The 24159-nt window shown below is 47.4% G+C and overlaps 1 protein-coding gene across 3 annotated transcripts in view; it reads right to left on the bottom strand.

The window, feature by feature from the left end:
• Positions 1-24159, bottom strand: part of LOC147711676 (nucleolar RNA helicase 2-like) — a 490700-nt gene that overhangs the window by 90530 nt on the left and 376011 nt on the right. For all 3 annotated transcript variants that reach the window (XM_086922391.1, XM_086922393.1, XM_086922392.1), the window contains one exon: positions 1838-1972. In XM_086922391.1, the coding sequence (XP_086778517.1) occupies positions 1838-1972 (135 nt within the window). The remainder of the gene's footprint in view (positions 1-1837; positions 1973-24159) is intronic.

The following is a 24159-nucleotide window of genomic DNA, read 5'->3' as shown; positions in this document are numbered from 1 at the left end:
AGCATCCATCAGTAGTGGGTCTCTTCTATTACTGTACGTGGTCATAAAAGCTGTACACGCTACCTCTGAAGTAAGCCTGTCTGCTCGGGCTACGGTCCCACCAGGGTGAGCAGGGGTCATTTTGCGGAGGGTACCTCCCCCCTTTTCGTGGTAGTGGGGGTCCCTACTTGGCTTTGGTGCAAACCTCAGCAACTGGGAATCCCATTCCCAACAGTGCCAGAGCCGTGCTGACATAAGCTTCATGCGACATTCCAGCATGGCCTTTGTGGAATGTGACTCCTTTCTACTTTGAACAGAGTCATGATGCTCTCCCAAGCACCGCAAACAAATGGATTGAGGGTCACTCTACTGACGTGCAGGGGTACTGCTGAAATCAATTCTGGATCCAGACAGGTCTGGTGCCTGGGGAGAATTCTATTGTAAGGAATCTGGGGCTAGATGTCTCTAACAGATGCACTGTTACAAAACTCCCTGGATCCAATCTGGCAAAAATGGGATATTCTAAGGTCAGAAAACTGCAGTTCGAATTATCTGTCAAAATTCCTTAGAAAACCTACAATACCAGTCCCAAAAAACAACATTAGAACGGCACACAGCATGATGGAAGGAATGCTTTAATCTTACATAACCGGTGGGCGGCGATGACGCTAGGAGCAATTGCCAGTGACTGTTCTACTGCAGACAGGAACCAACCATACAAAAATCGGTCTTGGTTCACCGCTTCAGCTTTGTATTTCAGTGTGACCTGTATTCAAAGACTTGGGTCAACAGGATTCAGGCTGCAGCTCACAGATGAGATCCAACAAGGGCAAAACTGATCAGGGGTTAACTCATGTTCCAGTGGAGAGGGGACCCGTTCTGGCAATCTAGGATGGACGTAAAAGAGTAGGATGAGGCTGATTTGCATAAGGTTGGTTCCTGTTTGGAGTGGCACAGAGGGCAAAGAAATTAAGAACTGAAATGCAGCCATGGTGATTGCCAGTGCTGAGACTTATGAAAAAATGCCACCATTCACCAATTTGATTCACGACAAAACATTAGCCTCTGGTCCAATTTTATAGAAAATCTAGTACTATAAAACAATGGGCCCCTTATCTTGGCATGTGAAGGTGCTAACATGTTCTGGTTTTCCTCCACAATCTTAAGTTGGGCTATCTTTACAACGCTATACACAAATGTTTCAGAAGGTATATCCCTAGTTGGACATCGAGTGTTATATACTGTGTTAACCATATTGAAGTTTATGGCTTCATTGCACATAGTCTTTATCACAAAAGGTAAGCTTATTTATAGAACTAACATGTCGACCTAATAGGCAATAGGTTAGGTTGCCCTGAATAACTGATAAATGACAGTACTCGTAAAAGATACAATTCAGTAACAACCAAGCACCATGGACCACATGGAAAGGCGTCACATTAAATAGCCTTGCGCTTCATGGGCATGAAGACCTTAAACCACATCTGCAGTGACATTCCACCCAAATCCCAGCAAACCAATCTGCCTCTTTAAAAATAAAATGTTAACTACCACTGTAAACCCATTAGAAAAGTACAACTGATTGTGGTCCATGTTTATTTTAAACAAATGCCATCAGTTTACAAATGAACAGTGTATCAGCTCTAGAGTTATGTTATGATGAAATATGATTTTAAGTGAACCTAATGTTAGATGAAAATCCACAAGCAAGCTTAAGATTAGCACCCAGTTTTAAAGAATGTAATATAACTTTGTATTTGAGCACACCAGCATCACATAAATCACAAAACGGACTTGGTTTGCTGCTAGTCTAAAGGACTTTTGGAGAAAACAAATAAATAAGACAAACATAGATTACCAGTTTCCCCTTCAAGAAACACATTCGGTTCACTTGGTTGTCAATTTCATTGCCTAATTGCTCTTTCAGTTCTCGCCAGGCATAGCTCATGTTGTGCATCTCAGTTGAGCACTGCAGTATCATGGTTACAAAGCCCTGGAAAAAAAAGATTAAAAATTCATAAATAGAAAGCTTAAAAACTGTAAAAAGAAAACCTCTCTTACTCACCTAATTTGTTTTTCCATTTACTAACCTACAAGTCAAAAGGTAAGAGGTGTTATTTTACTCAAGGATACTGTTGGGACGGGAATAGCCCTTCATGACATACAGGCGTTTCCCCTGCCCCAAGTGCCTAACTGCAAATGTACCTCATACCTTGTCTTTTTATTTTTGGCCCTGGTGTCATGCTCATCTAAGCATGTGGGCAGTGGCCTAAACTTAACCCGGACTATGAGAGGTACTGGATCTGTGGTGTGACCCGTAGGGGAGCATCAAGCGTGTTCTCAGTATTGTCAATTTACTACTGTTCCTGTCACAGGTATAGTGCATAGAGTGACAGTGGAAAAATACTTTTTTTAGGGGAAACATAGTATTTATTTATTTTGAAAGTTTTATATAGCGCGGACAAGATCTTCGCAGATATCAGAGCGCTTTACATAGAGGGGTACATGATGGAACATAGTTATACAGATACATCAATAGATCAAACAGTACAAATAGGTGGCTGCAAAGCCAATCATGTGAGCAATAGGACAACTCATACAAATAAGCGAAGGGGTCAAACGTAGTACAAATCAGTGCAGAGTATAAACAGAGTTCGAGATAATAGTTCAAGTGTATTTAGCCATGAGGATAGCTTTTACTTCTTTTTTGAAGAGTGTAGTGGAAGAGATAAGCCTGGTTTCGGGAGGGAGTGAGTTCCAGATCCTAGGCGCCATTCCTGAGAAGGAGCGCTTATATGTTTTTTCCTTCCGGAATCTTCGAGGTTTCAGCAGAAGATTGTTTGTGCCTCTAGTGTTTCTAGCTCCGCCAGAGATTGTCAGTTTCTGAGCGAGGTAGCCGGGTGAGTTTAGGTGTACCGCCTTGTGTGTCATGCAGGCGATTTTCAGATGTATTCTGGCTTCAAAAGGCAGCCAATTCAGGGATTTCAAGTCAGGGGTGATATGGGAGTGCTTTTTTGAACCAGTGATGAGTCTCGCTGCAGTGTTTAGAGAAGCTCTTAGTGGTGCGTTGTAGTTAGGGGGAGTCCGCAGAGGGCGGTGCTGCCGTATTCAATTCGAGGGATGACTAGTGCTTGTACTGCGGTTTGGAAGTCTTTGGCTGGGAGGAAGGGTTTAAGTTTCCTCAGAGTGTTGATCTGGAAGTTCGCACCCTTTGTTGCCTTGCTGATATGTTGCTGCATGTTGAGATTGGTGTCTAGTTTTATGCCTAAAGATTTTGCTGAGTCCACAATGGTGGGTTGGACATTGAGTGCGGTTTGGTGTTTAAGCCAAACTAGAGTGGTGGAGATCTTCGCTGGAAGTGAGATCAGAAGGAACTCTGTTTTCAGGGCATTGAGTTTGAGGTGATTATCGGCAAGCCAGGATTGGGTGCATCTGATTGTTGAGTTCAGGAGCAAGATGTCATTGGAGGATTGTAATTTGAGATAAAGTTGGGTGTCATCAGCGTACATGTGAAAGTGTACATTGGATGCTTGTAGCAAGGTGGTGAGAGGTTCCATGACTAGGTTGAACAGAGTTGGTGATAGAGAGGATCCTTGGGGGACGCCTAGCGTTACAGGTATTGGCGAGGACATCAGGTTGTTGCTCTTGAATTTCTGCGATCTGTTATGAAGAAAGGAAGTGAACCGCTTGAGAACAGTTCCAGATAAACCCATTCTTGTGTTTAGTAGTTCTAGTAAATTCTCATGTTTAACGGTGTCGAATGCTGATGAGAGATCAAGAAGGATGAGGAGGCAGGTGTCGTTTTGGTCTAGCATTTGAAGTGCGTCGTCAATTATGTGAGTCATTGCCGTTTCTGTACTGTGTCCTGCTCGGAAGCCTGACTGGTGAGGGTTGAGGAGATCAAATTGTTCAATGTGTTTAGTCAATTGTAGTTGTGCGCATTTTTCCAGCAGTTTGGCGAGAGTGGGAAGATTGGTAATGGGACGGTAATTGTTGAGATCAGAGGGGTCGGCTGTAGGTTTCTTTAATAGAGGTGTGACTTGACCAACTTTGAGGGAGTCAGGTATGCTTCCTTGTTGGAGAGAGCTGTTGATAATTTTAGTCCAGAGAGGGAGAAGCAAAGGGGTAAAGTCTTTTACTGCGGTAGCAGGAAGGGGGTCCGTGAGGTGATTGGATGGTTTCAGGGTGCTGAGCAGTTTGCCAATTTCTTCTTCCGAGTATGTGCCAAAGGTCGACCATGTAGCATTGTTTTTGGTTCAGAGGGTGCTGGGCACTGGGGTTTGGAGTAGAGGCTTGCGTCAATGAGGAGATCGCTTTTTATGATGTCGGTTTTTTGGATAAAGAAAGCAGCAAAGTCTTCACAGGAGGGTGCTTCACGCACAGTGTTGAGTGGTTGGGGTTGATCCTTGGATTGTGATCTGATTAGCTCAAACAGTTTTCTCGGGCAGTTTTTTGCTTGGTCGAGCTGGAGACTGAAGAAGTTTGATTTTGAGCGTTTTATTTTCCTGAAGTAGGCGTTTCTCTTTTTCTTCAGATCTTTTAAGTGCATTGCAGAGGGATCTGATCTCCAGATACGCTCTGCCATTCGCATGTCTCGTCTATCCTCATTGAGACTCCCGTCGTACCATGGATTGGAGATTTTAGTAGAGACTCTTTTTAGCTGCATAGGTGCAGCCTCATTAATTATCGAGGTCATAGCGTTGAGATAGTGGTCAGTCAGGGTTTGAACATCCGTATCGCCTGTCGGTGGGAGTAGGAGATTGCAGCTGTTAGGGGGCAAAGAGCCTGGGTTGAGTTTTTTCATGTCTCTTTTCCAGACTTTGGGCTTGGAGAATTGAGCCGGGTTAACTTTAACTTTTTCATTGATGAAGAATGTGACAATATGATGATCTGACCAGTCACAGGGTTGGATGGACTCGAGTTGGATAGAGTCCTCTTTGGAGATGATCAGGTCGAGGATAGAACCTTTCTCGTGGGTAGGGCTGTTGCATATTTGGGTGAGGTTAAGGGCATCAAGGAAATTTTTAAGACTATTTACCACCGCGTCATTGCGATCGTTCCAGTGGAGGTTGAAGTCACCAAGGTATATTTGGGTGAGCTGCCGTCCGGAGTTGGATGAGATCATATCCATGATTTGTTGGGAGAAGATGAGGTTGTCCCTGGGTGGGTGGTAAATGCTGTAAAGAGAGCATATCGGTTTGCCCTCACTAATAATGTCGAGGCAGATGTATTCCCAGGATGTTGGGGATGGTAGGGAGGTGGAATTGACTTTCATAACAAAGAGGTTGTTCCTGTAGATGCATGCGATTCCACCACCAATTTTGCCTGATCTGTCGAGCCTGATAATGTGGTAGTTGGGAGGAACCAGAATGTCCATTATAGGTGTCGAAGATTCAGTTAACCAGGTTTCAGTCAGGATGATTAGGTCAAGGTCCCGTGATAAGAGGAGATCAGCAATGGCGGCGGAATGTTTCGAGGCCGATCTGCAGTTGAGGAGAGTGCATTTGAGACTGGGTGTGTTGAGGGTGGTAGTTGGTTCTAGAGAAAGAGGGACTTTTCTAAGGTTATTTGGGATGGAGGATCTGCTGTTTTGTGTGGGGGGTCTGAGGGGATTTGAGTGTAACGTGGGAATGGTGAGGTGTGGGGTGGTTGTGTGATTTTGGGGGGCTGGTCATAGGAGCGGAGAAGGGTGAGTGTGTCGAGGTCAGAAGTAGGGTTGTGGGTGCGACGAGGGCGGTTTTTGCGATTGCGAGCTGGGATTGAGGTCCGGTTGGGGGAGAGTTGAGTGAGAGAGTTAATCGGAAGGGCGGAGGACAAGTTGGGTGTGGAGGTGTAGTGTGAGGGGTTGCAGGGGCAACGAGGGGGACGGGGGCAGTTGCTGCGGCTATGAGTAGAGATTGATGCCCGGTGTAGGGCATGTTGAGTGTGGGAGTCAGCCGGAGGGGTAGGGGACGATTTGGGAGGGAAGGTGGAGGTGGGTGAGGGGTGTATGGGTTGTGAGGAGAGTAGTTCTTTGATGATGTGTATGTCTTCTTTGATCTGGAAGAGAGAGGCCATGATGTTGTCCATGTTGGGGTAGGTGGTGGAGGTTGGGGGGGGCAGCCAGAGGTGAGTGACTGCCCCGGGAATTCGCGTGCAGGTGGGAGAGTAGGCTGGTGATCGAGCAGGGCTGCGTTGTGTTAGTGTACGGGATGGTGTTAGGGGGAGAGAGGTTTTGGGCGGGAAGGGTGTGGGTGAGGTAGGGAGGATATTGGTGGTATGAGTGAGAGCATTGATGGTAGGCGGGGGGGTCAAGGTGTAGGCTGGGAGACTGATAGTAGTGGTGGGGGTGCAGGAAGGGTAATGGGGGCTGAGAGTAGGAGGGGAAATGGGATTGGAGGTGGTTCTGTTGTGGGGAGGGGGAGTTAAATTGAGAGAGGTGGTGTGTTCTGCGTAGTTGGTTAGAGGGTAATGGGGACTGAGAATGGTGGGGGATAACAGGGGGGGATTTGTCGATAAGCGCGTAGTTCTGGTGCTGGACTAGGTTAGGTGTCTTGTGGGTGGCAGCTGTGCTGTCAGGGGTGAGCGAAGTGTTAATGCCAGCTGTAGGTGTGAGAGGAGTGTTGATGGTATGTGTGGAGGTCCGAGGGATGGTAGAAGGGGTGGGAGTGTGAGTGGTGTAGGAGGGGGGAGCGGTCTGTGTCTGTGTTTGAGGCATGTGTGGCAGTTGCCTGGTGCAGAACTGGGATAGAGGCGTTGTGGGGGGAGATGGGAGGTCAGGGGTGGTAGGTGTATCCCTGATTGAGGAGTGTGTAGTAGTTGACTGGCGCTGAAGTAGGTTGGAGGGGTTGTGGGAACTGTGAGGTCATGGTTGGTGGGACTGGAGGAGAGATGAGTGTTGGTCCACAAATTGGAGAGGTGCTCTTTGAAAGTGGGGAACAAGTTATCTAGTAGTTCGAGGTTCCTGTCTGTGGATTGAGCTAGGACAGTCCCGTTATTGTAAATAGTGATGGTGGCTCTGCCTGGGAAGAGTTGGGATGGCGTAATGGATAGAGTTAGTCTGTGAGAGGATTTCCTGGTGGTGGAGACGGTGAGTAAGGTGAGGAACGCTTTTCTCCATTGAGCTCTGCGTGTGGTGTGGAAGATGATATCAGTGTTCAGGGATCCATTGACCGGTGAGAAGTAGGTGTCAGCAAAGGGGGTTTCAGGGTGTGACCTAAGGAAGTTGTGTTTAAAGCGTTTAGCGGCTTTTTTGGCGAGTGTCGGTGGGTAGTTGATTTTATATGTGTGATTGCCGATAGGATCCATGTTGGGATGGTGGTTTAGGTGGGTGTGGGAGAATGCACTATAATGGTACACATGTGCAGGGAAACCGACACATACAATAAGTTACATAATACAAAAGTGGTACTAGTGATCAACCAGCATACCCCAGTATAAGAGTGTGTAGTGAAACAAATACATATAATAAGTTACAAAGTACAAAAGTGGCACTAGTGATCAACCAGCATAACAAAAGTATAAGAGTGTGCAGTATGGCAGATGCATACACTAAGTTACAAAGTACAAAAGTGAAAAGTAGAAAAGTAGGAGTGGGTGCAGGTTGAGGAAATGTGCAGGATAGTGCAGAATACAGGTGAAAGTATAATACTGATAGAGTATAAGAGCAGGATACAAATGCAAACAACAATTTACATAAATCAAAAATCAAGAATCAACATTGACATTAGTTAGCAACCAAGATGTATGAGGTAGCAATCTGTGCATTACAAATGTTTAAAATACAGGTAGAGGTGACACTAGTGAGCAGCAAGAGATATATGAGGTAGCAGTCGGTGCAATACAGGAGAGAAGAGTGAGAATGGATGCAGTTTGCTGAACTGTGCAGAATAAGCCGGAATGGAAATGAAACGCGTTTGATAACAATACCGTCGAATTGGAAAGGGAATACGCGCCGATAAATCACTTCTTTTCGAAGTCGATCTGGAGCGTCTCAATCCTCATCCGAACCCGATGGCGGAAAAAAACAATCTAAGGATGGAGCCGATGCCCATGCGCACTACCAACCAAAGGAGGAGTCACCAAGATACAAAAGACTCTCCAAGAGAAAAACAAAGTGCAATCATCCGAGCCCAACACCAGATGGCGATCTATTCATAATGTACCATCTGCAGCCCGTATGCCTCGAACATGAGGTATCAGTAGGTGCATACATGGAGAGAGAAGTGGGAATAGGTGCAGGTTGCGGAAATGTGCAGAATAGTGCAGAGTACCAGTTTAAGTAGATTACTAATAGAGTATAGGAACAGAATACAGATGCAAACAATAACGTACGCAAATCAAAAATACAGATCAAAAGTGACATTAGTTATCAACCAACGTATATGAGGTAGCAATCTGTGCATTACAAATGTTCAAAATACAGGTATAAGTATAATACTGCAATAATAGGCATTAGTTATCAACCAACGTATATGAGGTAGCAATCTGTGCATTACAAATGTTCAAAATACAGGTATAAGTATAATACTGCAATAATAGGCAGACATTCTTACCCAAGAAGGTGTAGATACCCAACTGAGCCAAGTATTCGGTAGTTGAGATTATTCTAAAATGTTAGGTTCTTAGTGTAAGTTCAGATAATGAAGCCCGCCCAAGAGAGAGACTAGTCAGAAATGGCCGCCAAATAGGTGAGATAGAGATAGTAGTCCTCTGTTTGTTGCTGTTGCTTAGATAGCAGGGAAGAGCAGTTTCCCTTCCCATTCATGCAAGCAGGGGGATAGAGTTATTAGTCCTCTGTCTGCTGCTATTACTTTGAGCATAGGGGGAGGAATTTCACTTTCTATTTGAGCCAGCCATGCTCAAAGCTAGCTGGGAGGAATGCTTATCTCTGTGTGGGGGAGTAAGCTGAGGAGCCTCGTGGACAGAGGTACCGGAGGGGATTTATTGATAGTTTTATGGCTCCAGCCATTTTGAACGAAGGAGGTAGTTTAAGAAGTGAGCCGGGGGAGGGAGAAATAAATACCTTAAGTCTCTGTGTTCCCGTTGAGTCTGTCAGCAGATTTTTGCAGAGTTTTTGTTCAAAGAGTGACTCAGTCCCTTCCGATTTGCAATGTTTTAGATCCAAGAGTGTCTCAGTCCCTTCCGCTCTGCAGAAATAAGTTGAATGTATGTACGTGATCACACATGCATGGTTCAGGGCTCCAAGCCTGTATTACCCTGAGTAGTGGCGCTAGACTCGTTGCTGTGGAGCGGGCGGTGCTGGCTTAGCAGGCTCCCGGAGCTTCAGCCGCCACTGCCGGGGGTGCCCTCCTGTGCTCCTGTACTGCCGTGTGTCCTCTCTGCCCCCCGATGCTTCTAGGTCTCCTTTGCTGCCGAGGGCTTGGCCCGGTACACCGGTGCACCAGCCCGCGTCTCTGCCGTGTAGCGGGGGCTCCTCTTTTAGCCCGCTAGACTCGTTGCTGTGGAGCGGGCGGGCGGTGCTGGCTTGGCAGGCTCCCGGAGCTTCAGCCGCCTCTGCCGGGGGTGCCCTCCTATGTTCCTGTACTGCCGTGTGTCCTCTCTGCCCCCCGATGCCTCTGGGTCTCCTTTGCTGCCGAGGGCTTAGCCCGGTACACCAGCCCGCATCTCTGCCGTGTAGCGGGCGGGGGGGGGGGGGGGTGGCTCTTTTAGCCCGGGTTCTCTCACCTTGCTTCAGCCTCAGCCGCCCCTGCGACGCGACGGGGGTGTCCTCTAAAGCCGCCTTGAATCCAGTGCTGGGCTGATGGCAGCGGGGGGGGGGCCTCTCTCAGCCCTCCGATGACTTCAAGCGGGCTCCCGGAGTTTCAGCCGCCTCTGCGGCGCGACGGGAGTGCCCTCTAAAGCCGCCGTGAATCCATTGCTGGGCTGGTGGCAGGATGATCAGCAGTGACGGCTCAGCCCTCCGGGACTTCGCGAGGGTGGGCGGTGCCAGCTCAGCAGGCTCTTGGAGCTTCAGCCGCCCTTGCGACGCGACGGTGGTGCCTTCTTATCCCGCCGTGAATCCAATGCTGGGCAGGTGACAGGATGATCCGCAGTGTCGGCTCAGCAGGCTCCCGGAGTATCAGCGCTGGGGGTATCTGAGGCGAGAGTCCGATCGCGGGGCTTTGCAGGCTCCAACCTCCGTTCATCCGGTCAGCGGGCAATCCAGTTGCTTGTGTGACTTTTCCGTCACTATATCTGCTTTCGTTTCGTTTAGTCGTGCTGGTGGCGGCTGGTGGGTGCTAACAGGGATAATGCCCTAAAAGGGATCTCAAGGAGCCGTAGATTCCTTACCAGCTCATCCATCCTCACTACTCTACGAACGGATTTCTAGGGATGGAGATGACCCCTTTCAGGGACCCAGGTTTTACACACCAGTGGTAAAGGTTTTTCATGGGTTCACGCTTCTGGACTATGACTAGATGTTTTAACCTGGGTCACTCTGGTTAAGGTCTACCAGCAACCTGTGTAAAGTTCCACTTCTGTGTGTGTAACCAAGCCAGGCACATCTTGTGAGCCTGTCTGTACATGTAGTGAGTGCAGCACCAGTATGGAATGTTAGTAAGTCACAGTAATGCATATCAGCAAGGTCCAGTTTGAAGTTCCATGGCGTGGCTTAGCCCACGATGAAGTAGGAGGACTGTCATCAAAGGCATCGTTTGAATGTATTGCTTGCATTCCTGTACCTACCTGGAAGAGAGTCGGATGCAGAAGTGAGTGGAGAAAGACTGGTCTGCCTTTAGAAGTTTTTTGGTTAACGAGGAGCTGTTAAACCCCTTGTGTGCTTATGACGGAACCAGGCCGCCATGATTTACGGGCGGCGTGTGCTCATGACGGCGTGGTTCCGTCATGCGACTTGCGCTCCGCCCAGGCGGCATTAATTCCCCGCCTGTGCTGGTGGATTAATGAGTGGGCGGGGCCGTGACGGAACCACACCGCCATGGGCACACGCCGCCCGTGACTTATGACGGCGTGGTTCTGTCATGAGCACGGCAGCGCCACGCTCACCCCGTAGTCCCCCCGCACTGCGGCGGAATTCGTGCCATAGAAAAGGGGTTATTATAATTCCGGACAACTGCCATTTAATGGGTGAAAGGAATGAGTGGTGGAACTGCAGACTCTGTTCACTGCTACTTTCCCCGATTATTCTTTTCAGTTTAACTGAAGACAGCCAGGGGTAGAAACTTCACACCTCTTTATGCATCCATTGTGGGTGATTGAGGCAGGAGAAAGCCCCAGTGCTATCTGCTTGAGAAGAATCACACTAAAAAAGGCTCTATCTGAAAAACAGTCTGAAGAGAACGCTTGAAAAGACCTTTTCGAACTGGTTCTGAAGTTTGCGACAGTGGATTGATATCTCTTATCTAGAGAAGGTGTATATAAAAGTAGGACCCGGGGGAATGGACAGAGAGGAATGAAGTAGATGTGCTTCATGTTTGCTCCTCTTCATCGCTGGGCATAAAACTGCCCATCGACTGCAGACAACCAGTAGCCAGCCATCACAGACAAATCCACAGATTTGGGTAACAGTCTCCTGTTGCTTGAACGCTGCCGGAGAAGGTGGTATTGTTGAGGTCGCCAGCTGTGGATTACAAAGACATTGCGCCATCATCTTGGTTGAGGATCATCGTTCTAGACCTGTGCCTTTGAGCCCTGAGTCACCCTGGATCCGCAACACAATGACCCAAGTCAACTGTTTTACAAGGAGACAGCGCCTGAGAAATCTGAGGGAGAGCCAGGAGCTCTGAAGAACAGCAGCAATTAAAGCGGACACCTGGAGGAGGGGCTGAGAGGCCTATAAGCAGGTCAGCCTTTCCTGATGCCCAGTGTGCATTGGAGGGCTCCCAAGAGGGATGGAGCATGGAAAGCCCAATGCGGACGTGTGGGAGGCCTGGAGGTACTACAACCTTGCCACTGACTGAGCGCTGCATGCCCTCGGGCTGCATGATCAATGGGTCCCGAGCCGTCCAGTGAGGCACTAATGGAGACTTGCTGGCCTTGACCACTATGGACAGCGACTGTCGGTATCACCCTGGTGGCAACAAGGAGGTTGGCAGACTCTTAACACTGGTCTACTTACAGGCCCGAGCTTCACAAAGTAGGCTTTCTAACACAGCTATCATTACCTGTTGTAGGAAGCTGGCTCTGTATATACTAAAGTAAGGTATAGTGTGCACAGAGTTCAGTGGATCCCCAAAGGTATACAGAGGTTAAAGTAGATATCACTTTACTCTCTATTTGTGGCAGTGTGGGCGAGCAGTAAGGCTTTATCAGAGGATAGTGTCAAGCATTTAATGTACACACTCAAGAAAAGATGTCAAATTCAAAGACTGAACTCTGACCAATTGTTTGTACCAAAACTATTAATTTGTTGTATTTTATTTTTAGAGCCAAGGAGGACTTGGTACAGGTATTTACAATTGTACTTTTCAAGACAGAATGTTCATAAGCAAACTGGATGAATAATGATTTTTCTTATAGGTTTGTACAATATCCCAATACAATTGGAACTACTTTTTTAGAGTACTTTTGGGATTACTGTGTCCACTCAGTGATATATGCCTGGATATTACAATGGGTCATTTCCTAGATAAGAGGTAAGTAAAACAGTTTTTATCAAAATACAGCTCCTCATGTTTCCATACAAACACCATCAACACTTAAGTCAGTGCAATCCTATGGGGGAAAATTAGGTTATCTGTTTGCAGGTATGTAATCTGTCTTGCGGGGTGAATTTCTTGAGTTAGAACAAGAGTTCTCAAAGGGGTAAGGAAGCACTCAAAACGCACCCTCAGTGGCACTAGTCTGGCCGGGTGCAGAGTGCTGAGGTCCAATGTTAGCCTATGAGGCCAGGGGGCTGTCTGTTGGTGGCTGCTCTCTGGTTTAAATGTGGCCAGAGAGTTGCCAGTTGGGGTTGTAAAGGCAAAGTTTTAGGGAGATGTAGGAGAGTAGGGTCTGCTATCCTATGGTCACCCCAATTTTTGTTTTTTGCTTCACTGGTTTTCGACTTAATGTGGCTGTGGGCCTTCTAATCAGACCCACAGCCTGCTGTTCTCTCTCTAAATTCACAGGCATGTACTATAGGTACATAACCAAATTGGTACTGGACACCTTGTCAGCCCCTATACAGTGTACCATAGGTGCCATGGGCATAGGTGCATCCAAGGCCTACCAGGGGCTGCAGCATAGCTTTTGCCACCCCTGGTTGGTTCTTAAATTGACACAACTGGCTGATCACTCAGCTGGGGCAAGTTGGTCTAATCACCTCTTGCTTAGATATAGTATACCTATATCTAAACCTACATCTGGACACATATAAACCTATAAGTCACTCCTATGGCAGGCCTTATCAATCCTGGAGGCAGAGTGCGTGGTTTAACGTGAGATGGTGCTCAAGCATGAGCTGAGCCTGTCTGCAGCTGTCGGGAACAACTCCCGTAAGCTGTTCCGGGATAATGCCATGCCATACCATATACTCTTAAGTGCATTATGATCCATTACGGTTATGTGCTAACTTTGGTTTGGCTTTATCAAAACATGTCGTGTAAGGTGTCATACGATTTGGAATACTATCCCTTCGACAGTCCTGTCGACGAGGATAGCATTCCATTCTTCTAGAGGGAGAAGACATGTTACTTTAGTGAAACGCAGTTAATGCTAACCAGAGCCTCAGCATCACAAAATGGATGCTGCTGCCACCGACACAAGTCTGACCTCCTGCTGCTGACCGAAACTTGGCAGAGGAGGCCTCGACAAAGGGTTTCCTGTCGCGGGGAGGTGCTACACCACCCCAGACAGGAGATAGTGTATTGGGGCAGGGAGGGCTGAATGAAATCAGACAGTGCCTGGGGCGCACAAGGCTTCCCCTTGCATAATCCGGTCAAACCGGTTCTGGGGCACACCAGCCCCAGTCCCAGCGCGACCCTGGACAAAGGGAAAGGGGTGTAACCACCCCCTTCCTGGGTCCCACCCATAGGAGGGACCTAGCAGGTAATCCAGCCCCCAATATTGGTATAAGAATGGGAGCAGTGCCAAAGCACTCAGATTATCCTGACAAACTTATGAAACGAAACTCTGGACCCTTCGACATCCTACTCGACGTAGAAGACTGAAGAATGTCCCTTGTGGTCAAGGAGTGACCACCATGTGCAACAGGCACCATCCAGCACCTCGACGTTTGCTTTGTTGCAGGTCCCGCCGGAACTCGAGCGACAGAGTTCGACAAGACCAATCGTGCCTGCCTTCCAACAGCCCGATGCACAGTCCCTGCAGAGCTGTGACCCGTGGAGGCGACCTGAAGCGTGGGCCCCACCATCTTGGAAAGACCACGAGACGCTGACCGTGCAGCCCACGAGTGACCCTCGAAGCTGTACATTGGGGTTTGAGAAGCCCCAGCCCTGAGCCTCTCTTGCACCGAAGCTCACCCCTCTACACTCACTGAGTGCTGCTTGGGGCCCTTCAGCATCTTTTGGCTCAACGCGTTGGCCCGGTCACTTGCCCGTTGGCTTGTGGCCCCTGTGCCGACAAACTTTGAAATCTAACTTGTGAGTCTGGTTGCTCCAGACTTGCCCTCGCTCCCCTGAAAAGGAGCACCCGCTCTGACCTTCCTGGTCCGAGTATTAAGCGATCTTCGTATCCTGCGTGGGTTCCGCTTGCCAAGAGTTGTTTGCTCCAATCCGGAAGCAGACACCGCCGACAGCGAGAGCCTACGTAGGACAGCTCGTGATCCACTCCAGGAACCCTCGGTGCCCCAGAGTCCACGTGGAAGCGGAGACAAGCTTCCAGTCAACGACCTGATTGCGCCCGACATTGCCTGGTTCCTTCCTGGTTCCACCCTGGTCACTGCTGAGTGACCCAGACTCTGTCCCCTCTGCTTTCAGATCATCTATATCTTCGATCCACCCTTGGATCACACCGGATACTTCTCTTCTCGACGCCTGCAGCATCTTCAGCTCCAAGCACCATCAACCTGCGTGACGAAACCCGACACTACTTCGCACCTGTGCACCCGCTTCCTGTGGGTGAGGTAACTCAGCAACGCTGGTGTTCCTACACTGGTACACACCTCTAGTATATGTGTCTAAAGTTTCATCCTTCTAGGTTAAGCGGAAGTCTCCTTAAACAGTAACTTTAAAACTTTTACGCACCATTGACTTTACATTGGTGCATGCCTGTGCTTTAGGCGCTGCACCCGAATCCCGCGGGCTTTTCCTGACTTCAGCATTGCTAGTCCCGACTGCTCCCAGCGATTCCCTAGTCCCTAGGCCTAACCACTGTTCGACTGGTATCTCTTATACCACTTTCTTAATATATGGTTTGTGTGGCCCTTGGGCCTCACCCATAATTGTGCAACTTTTATATGTTTAACTGTGCTTTTGTTTAAACGCTTGTGCCTCTGCACTCAAAGAGTACATAGGATTATTCTAGTAATAAATACATATATTTGTATAATATATAACTTGTGTGGTGTCCTTTCATTTGATATTACAGGATTGTGATTGGTAAAACAGCTTGCTTAACACGACCTCTTGAGTTAAGACTTTAAGGCTGCTTAGTCCATGCTACCCTTAGGATAGCTTGTCTATAAGGTTGACTTACAACCATCACCATAAGGGATTGTTTGGACTGATACAAGGTGCCCCCAGAATTGGAGACATCACATATCAGGCCAACTTCTCACAGGAGAGAACATAGGCCCTGAGTACTCGGTTGGCAGGAATCCAGGGCACACTGGGTCAAAGAGCATCAGGCAAAAAATGGGGGGCATTCATGCAAAAAGGGGCACTCTCCTAACCCTGTGGACTATTCACTACCATGGGAAGGCACAATTGGACCGGTTAGATGGAGTGACCAGTTCCCTGGGTGGCTCGGGGACCTGGGCTTCTGGCAAGCTCCCCTGGGGCTCATAGCAGCTTTACTCCTCAGTTCCCCATCAAAGAGCGCAGTCTGTGCAGCCAAAGCTCAGTTAAAAGTCTGGAACTGGAATACAGTGGAATACGCCTCTCTCTCCACAAGATAACACTACTACTCATCTGCCAACAAAGCGGGGAAACTTCTTGCAGCACAGTTAAAGGCCCAGGTCACAAATGTGAGGATTCGTAAAATAAGCACAAGAGATATAGTTCAGGAATACCACAACATAGCTGAGGAGTTCTGTGACTTCTATCAAAAGCTGTACTCAAAAGAACAGATGAATCAAATTAAGGTCTCCCAATATCAGTAAAAACACTCTCCAAGACCAATCCCCCTGGAGAGGCAACAATTCCTGGATGAACCTTTCTCAAAGGAAGTAGTAGTAAAAGCAATATCTAAAACCTAAAGCTGGAAAATCCCCAGGCCTGAATGGTTACTCTGTCATTTTTATAAGCTCTTCTACTCACAAGTGGCCCAAATCCTAACAAAGCTAATTAATACCATTGCGTACTTTGACAAGCTTCTTAAAATGTGTGAAACAGCACTGGTTGTCATCCGCAAACCAGTTAAGGACCCAAAACGGTGTCCTTCATATCACCCCGTCTACCTCCTGAACATTTGACTTAAAACTCTTCACGGGCATCTTAGCATAAACTCCTGACCACCAATGTGGTAATAACATGGAACAGCTGCTCCACATAATTAAAAACACTCAACAGAAAAGCAAGATTATCTTACTTCCATCTCTCAGAGCCAAAAAGGCTTTTGGTAGGGTAGATCAAACATTCATGGAAGGAGTCTTGCAGAACTTGGGATTTAGTCTTTTGAAATGGATCATGGCGTTCTAGCACCATCCTACAGCTGGCATACTGGTTGATGGCACCACATCCTCCCCTAGTAACATTAAACAAGGCACAAGAGGGGAGTGCCGGCCCAATATTTGGCCTAAAACTTGAACCGTACAGGCAGAACAAGGCGCTCGCCGGGGCTTTCCACTGGCACGTAGACGTGGAAAAGTTCAATGCTCGCCGACATCATCCTTACGTTAATGGATCACCTGACCTTCGTGCCGCATATGGTGGAAGACCTCCTCAGCTTCAAATCAGTTTCTAAATTTAAGATTGACCACTGCAAATCAGAGGCTCTTTTTGTTAAAAAAACATACTTTATTGGATACCACAACGGAAGTGCAATGTAACATATTTAGTACTTATGGCATTTTATCTTTTGTTGTGTCCCCTAACATTTACACAATATATCTATACACATGATATACTGTTTAGGTTCCAAATGCTTCTTGCTAAATATCCACCTCTGTGGTCATGTAATGATTGTGTGTATACATGAAATACAGTAATTCTGCCAAGTAGCTGCACTTAGTATGTTGAAAAATAACAGAACGTAGCTTTTAGAAACTTTCCCTCACTCATCACCCAGCTGCTAATACTTTTATGATTTGCGGCCTATTAGTACTATCAACATACTGATACAAACTCTTCGCTGCCTGTGCTCGGTTGTATCCTGACTCGGGGCTGCAACTATTCTTGACGTGCTTTGCTTGCAAAGTGTAAGTGTGTTATTGGGTGGGGTGACCAAGTGCAGGAATAAGGTCCAATTGTTTAAAGTCTTCCATCATAATGTCCCAGTCCATAGAAATTGGATGTTTATGTGCCCCCCCATTGCCTCTTCTCTTCTTAGTGCCGCGCTTTCGGCACTGCTCCATTGTATCATATCTTCCTGCCATACAGTCAACGAGGGAGATCTAGGGGATTTCCATCTCATGGAAATGGCTCTCATGGCCAGTATAAGGGCCAGGTCCAGAAACCGCAATTGTACTTGGTGCGTTAGCGGAGCCCCATAAGGCATTCCAGGATATTGTCCTGAACGGTGAGGTGTGTAAACTATGCCAAAGAATGCCGGATTCTGATCCAATAGTCATGGAGGCGCGGGCATGCCCATAACATATGAGTGAAGTCCGCTTTGTCACCCCTGCATCGGGAGCAAAAGTGTTGGGCCTCTGGGAACATGAGGTGTAGTCTCTTAGGGGTTAAGTAAGATCTGTGTAGTACCATTGTTTGAATGAATTTAAGTTTAGCGTAACGGGATACCCTCTTAGGATGTTCGAGCATGCTCTCCCAGGCTTTATCAGTGAGTTCTGTGTTTGTATCCTCTGCCCACTTCGTTTTAAGTGTAGTAAGCTCAATAAAGGCTTGCACCCCAATACCCGTGTATAGCCATATGACCAAGTGGCCCCAGTCTCCCATGTAATACATAGAATGAACCAGATAATGTTGTGGAGGGGTTCTGTGCGTTGTGGCGTCCAAGTTTCTTTGATACAGTGCGATACTGCTGCATGCACTAAATGGAAAATGCTATTTACCAGTATGCATCTGTTCTTGGCATGTAGAGCTGCAGAGTTGCACACTATGCATAGATGGCCACCTAGTGTTGGGCCCAGATGTTTGCAGATTGCTTTTGTTGTAGAAAAGTCTTTGGAAGTCACAGGATAGGTGACTCCTCCTTTGGATCATACTGCACATGGGCATCGGCTCCATCCCCAGATTGTTTTTCGTCATTAGGGAAGTAATGGAGCTGTACAAGAAGTAGTGATGTTGATGTGATTTGTATCTAATTAAGATAATACTGGAACAGATAAAGGTAGCCGGGGAGGCGGGTGGGCGTGTGCAACTCTGCAGCTCTACATGCCAAGAACAGATGCATACTGGTAAGTAGCATTTTCCGTTCGAGGCATACGAGCTGCAGATTACACACTGTGCATAGATTGTATAGCAGTACCCATCTTTAGCGACGACCACCCGTATCTGTTGCAGTGGTTTGAAACAGAGTTTTTAGTACAGCCTGGCCCACAGTGGCTTGTTGTTTAGTTTGCACATCTACACAATAGTGTTTTGTGAATGAGTGCGGTGTAGACCATGTAGCTACTTTGTATATATCATTTAGGGGAATGTTCCCTAAGAATGCCATTGAAGCCCCTATTTTCCTTGTAGAATGGGTTTTTAGTAGGAATTGTTAACGTACGTTTGGCTTTGTGATAACATATTTGTATGCATTTAACAATCCACCTAGCTATGCTCGATTTTGATATGGGGTTGCCTTTATGTGGCGGTGAAAAAGACACAAAAAGTTGTTTCGATTTACGAAAAGTTTGTGTCCTTTCGATGTAGTACAGTAATGCTCTTTTGACATCTAGGAGTGTCGAGCTTTTTCTGCGACTTTGTGGCTGGGAGAAAAATAAGGGCAGCTCAACAGGTTGATTTAGATGGAATGGTGAAATGACTTTTGGAAGGAATTTAGGATTAGTATGGAGAACCACTTTGTTATGATGCATTTGCAGAAAGGGTTCTTGAATGGTAAATACTTGTAGTTCACTAACTCTTCTGAGAGAGGTAATAGCTACTTTCCAAGTTAGGAATTGCAATTCACATTTATGTAAGGGTTCAAAGGGAGGTCCCATTAACCGTGTGAAAACAATGTTTTAAGTTCCACACTGGTGACTGTGGCGTTCTGGGAGGGATTATTCTTTTGAGTCCTTCCATGAAAGCTTTTATGGCTGGTACTTTAACAAGAGATAGATGTTGTCTACTCTGAAGGTATGCTGCAATGGCTGCAAGGTGTAATCTGAAAGACGTGTAGGCTAAATTACACTTTTGAAGGTGTAATAGGTATCCTATGATGTGTTGAATAGACACATATAAAGGATCTATGTGGTTGTTTTGACAGTAGATCACAAACCGTTTCCACTTCGCAGCATAACATGCGCTAGTAGTGGGACGTCTAGCTTCTTGGATAACGTTCATACATTCTGGAGGAAGGTTGAGGTAACCAAACTATGACTTCAGGAGCCAGATCGCTAGGTTGAGCTGAGCTGGGTCCGGGTGTCTGATCTCTCCATGGATCTGTGTTAATATGCTTGGCGATAGGCTTAGTTTGTGGTGTGGGACCACAGATAGTTGCAGTAGCGTGGTGTACCACGGTTGTCTGGCCCAAGTTGAAGCAACTAGAATGAGTGTTAGAGAATGTGGATGTAGTTTGCATACCACTAACGGAAGTAGTGTGAGAGGAGGAAAAGCGAATGCAAATTGTCCTGACCACAGTTAATCGCATTGCCTTTGGACAGCAGGTGTGGATATCTGGCGGCGAAGTTTGGGCATTTTGCATTTTCGTGGGTGGCGATGGTCTATCTATCTGAGGTTGTCCCCATAGTTGAAAGAACGGTTGAAGAACTTGCGGATAAAGTTCCCACTCGTGGATCTGCTGTGTTTGTCGACTTAGCAGAACTGCTATGGTGTTTTGTACTCCTGGAACGTGTTTGGCTAAGAGGAAGATCTTTAATGATATAGCCCATCTCCATATCTCCTGTGCGAACAGTGAGCTGCAGAGAGGGTGTTCCCCCTTGTTTGTTTACGTAGTACATTGCTGTCATTGTCTGTGCAGACTAAGACAGCTTTGCCTGAAACTTGTTTTTGGAATGCTTTTAGGGCTAGAAAAACAGCTAGCAACTCCAAGTGGTTGATGTGGAGTAACTTTTGTTGCACTGTCCACCTGCCTTGCATGGTGTGATGCAGTAGGTGAGCACCCCTGCCGGAGAGCGATGCGTCCCCTGTTATGATTATTTGAGGAACTGGCTCTAGAAACGGTCGGCCCTTTGAAAGGTTTTTGGTGCTCCACCATTGCAGAGAGCGATGACTCCGACTGTCTACCAACACTAGGTCTGTTAATTGACCGCGAGCCTGGTTCCATTGGCGTGCTAGGCACTCTTAAAGTGGACGCATTTGCAGTCTTGTGTGAGGTACTATAAATATGCAAGATGCCATCATCCCTATGAGCTCCATGAACACTCGAGCTGGAAGCGAGTGTTGTAGTTTGAATTTTGTTAGGAGAGTTTGTACACTTGTTATCCTGGCTGGAGAGGGATAGGCTAGTGTTAGTTGGGTTTTTATTGTAGAGCCGAGATATTGTTGTATGTGTGAGGGTTTCAGATGTGACTTGGTGTGATTTACTGTAAATCCCAAGTCGTGTAGCAGTTGAATTGTAGATTGAGTGTGTTGTACACACTGGCTGTATGAGTTGGCTTTTATGAGCCAGTCGTCTAGGTATGGGAAGACATAAATATGCTGTCTTCTCCAGTGTGCTGCTACCACTGCTAGACATTTGGTAAACAGCCTGGGTGCTGTTGTGACTCCGAATGAGAGCACTTTGAACTGGTAGTGCTGCCAGTCTAGCACAAATCTGAGATATTTTATGTGCGCTGTGTGGATGGGAATTTGGAAGTAGGCATCCTTGAGCACTGGCGTAACGAAAAGTGAGGGGGCCTCCCTGCACGGTACACAGAGGGGCCCCCCTCCGGGCTCAATCAGGAGCTCTCTGGCCACAGTGCAGTACTGAGGGGGCCCCTTGAAGCCCTAGGCCCCCCCGCACCGCGGGGGCTGCGTGGGCCTGTGTTACGTCCCTGTCCTTGAGATCTAGAGTTACAAGGAAGTCGTTTTTGGAACAGGAGCGGAAGGACTTGTTGGAGTGTGACCATATGAAAAGGATCTGACTGTATGTAAATGTTTAGAGGTCTGAGGTCTAGAATAGGCTTTAGTAAATTCGTCCTTCTTTGGGATTAAGAAATACAGGGAGTATAATCCTTTGTTTTGCTAATGCATTGGAACTATTTCTATTGCATTTTTCTTACCGGAGGGATATGACCTTCTGTCTTAGCAGTATCAAATGTTCTTGTGACATTGGACGCTGTCTGGGTGGTATGTTTGGGGGGGGTAGATGTTAGTTTGAGACAGTAACCTGACTGAATTATTTGTAGCACCCACCTGTCTGATATGATGTTTTCCCAGGCTGGTAGGTATTGTTGTAGTCTTCCCCCGACAGGAGTGGAATGGGGCGGGGGGAGGGAAGTCATTGGGCAGGGGTGGAGGCAGAGGGGGAGTTGTTGATGTTTTTCCCTCTCCCTTATTGTTGTTACCTCTGTAACCACCGCTTTGGTAGCCCCTACTATAGGTGGATTGTGTGGGGGCTTTGTACGAGGTAGAAGGTGTGTCTGAAGAGTATCCCCTGGTGGCGCCTCTGTAGGATGAGCGGCAAAATGAACGTCTGGGAGCCTGCGACTGCAGGGCTCCCATAGATTTGGCTGTATCAGTATGCTTTTTCATCTTTTCAAGGGATACATCTACATTGGGCCCGAATAGGTGTTGCTCATCGAAGGGTTGGCTAAGTAAACCACTTTGGACTTCAGGTTTGAACCCGGATATGCGTAGCCATGCAGGTCTACACAACAAAACACTGGTGTTGACTGCTCTGGAAGCACTATCTGCTGCATCAAGTGCACAACGAATGGAGGTGTTTGTAATATTTTTACCTTCTTGGGTAAGCTCATTTGCTCTATCTTTATACTTATTAGGGAGGTGCTGCATTAATGATTCTAATTCGTCATAATGTGCCCCGTCATATCTTGACAATAATGCTTGTGTATTGGCAATACGCCACATGTTTGCTGCTTGAGAAGCAGTTCTCTTGCCTGATGCATCAAGGAGCTTAGACTCTTTATCTGGTGGGGGACCTTCACCTGATGTTTGTGAATTTGCTCTTTTGCGTGCATTGGAAACCACAAACGAGTCTAGTGGTAGTGGGCCTTTAATATATGCTGGGTCTGAAGGGGCAGCTTTATATTTCTTCTCTATTCGTGGGTTAATGACCCGAGTTCTAACTGGGTCTTTGAAGACTTCGGGAGCATGCTTAATGACTCCTTTAAGCATGGGTAAAATGGTAGAGTACTTTTGTGCATTATCAAATGTATCCATTAGTAAGTCTTCATCTACAGGGTCTGTATGCATGTTCACCGCATGATAATGCTCAGCTCTGTGTGCTAACTGATTGAAGCCCATATTGTCTTCTGGTGGGGAAAGCCTAGAGGGGGATATGTCGTCCTGAGGGACATTTGGGATGTCTGGGGTGTTATAATCATCCCACGGGTCAGGTGAGCCTGGAGGAATAGATGGATCATCTGCATTACCCCCTATATCATCAGAGCTATCATCCCTGTTATCATCTGGTATGATAGAGGATGTAGGGGGAAGTTGTGGTAGGGGAACAGGTGGTGATGGCATAGGTGGAGGAGAAGGGGAAGGAACTCTTAGAGGAGAGGTAGCCATGTCCTTCTTTGGATGAGGGGCCGTGCAGGTGTATCCAGTGGTCCTTTTTTTTTTTAAAACTTTGAGTTAGTCGACCAGTGGTTGGATCTTTAACCAGAGTCTTTTGTGCAGGGTCTGGATGAAATAAGTCCTCTGCAGGAGGCCGATCTTTTGGTGCGGAGGGAGGTTTCGGCACCAAAGTGGCTTCTCTTGGTTTTTAGGTCGAGGGACCGTAGGCTTGGCCGTAGGCCAAGACCGGAAGTCCGGAGAATTATTGATTCTTAGAGTGGCTGCTTTATCCCGCCTCTCTTTTCGTCTCTCCTCCATTGGCTGGCTTCCTAAACCGAGGCCAGCCATTGGAGGAGAGACAGGCGTCCCTCCAAATAAGCTCCGTCTTTTTCGGATTTGGGGGTGTGTTCTTGTTCTGCTTTCCACTTTTTAGCCATGCCTATTTTTAGAACAACTAACACGTCCCCAAATACGAAAATTTTCGGAGCTTTGAGCCGCCATTTGGTTTTCTTCGTGAAGGTGAGCCGTTCCTCGCTGTCCTCTTGCCTTCTTCCCCCTGATTGCACTCGTGTTTTTCTTGTCTTGCCTTCTGCCCCGTGTCTGTTTCCCGCCCCCCTCCCGCTGATGAGGTCGCCGCTCCCCACTTGCAGGCCCTTTGATGTGGATTAAGCTCTCAGGTCACATCATCAGTGCGACCTGTAGAGTGGAGAACCCCCTCCCTCCTCCGTCTATCTCGCAGAGTCTTCCCGATCATCCCTTCCGTTGCTGATTTCGGGTGTCTCCCTCGGCGATGTATCCCAGGCCGGGCAGCTGCACCTTTGTTTGCTGCTCCCAGAAGCAGGCATGTTTCTCTTCTGCTTTCAGCCCCCTAGCCCTGGCAACACTGCCACTTCGGGCTGTCCCGACACCTCGTGCCCCACGGCCCCGGTGGTCACCATCATCCCCCCTCCTCCAGACTTTCAGCCTGTGATCGACAAGCTGGCAGAGTACGTCTTTTGCAACGGGATCAAGTTTGAGACCAGTGTCCGTGCCAAGAATGACCCCAGGTGAGGGGGAGGCTGTCTCTTCATCCGTCACGTGATGTACTGTGTGTGTGTGTGTGTGAGAGAGCTGTCTCTGGTGCAGGTTAGTA

This window comes from Lissotriton vulgaris, chromosome 5 (genome assembly GCF_964263255.1).
Source record: "Lissotriton vulgaris chromosome 5, aLisVul1.2, whole genome shotgun sequence".
In the NCBI taxonomy this organism is placed as follows: Eukaryota; Metazoa; Chordata; class Amphibia; order Caudata; family Salamandridae; genus Lissotriton; species Lissotriton vulgaris.
The sequence above is the reverse complement of the archived record's forward strand: the minus strand, read 5'-3'. Positions and strand labels throughout refer to the sequence as shown.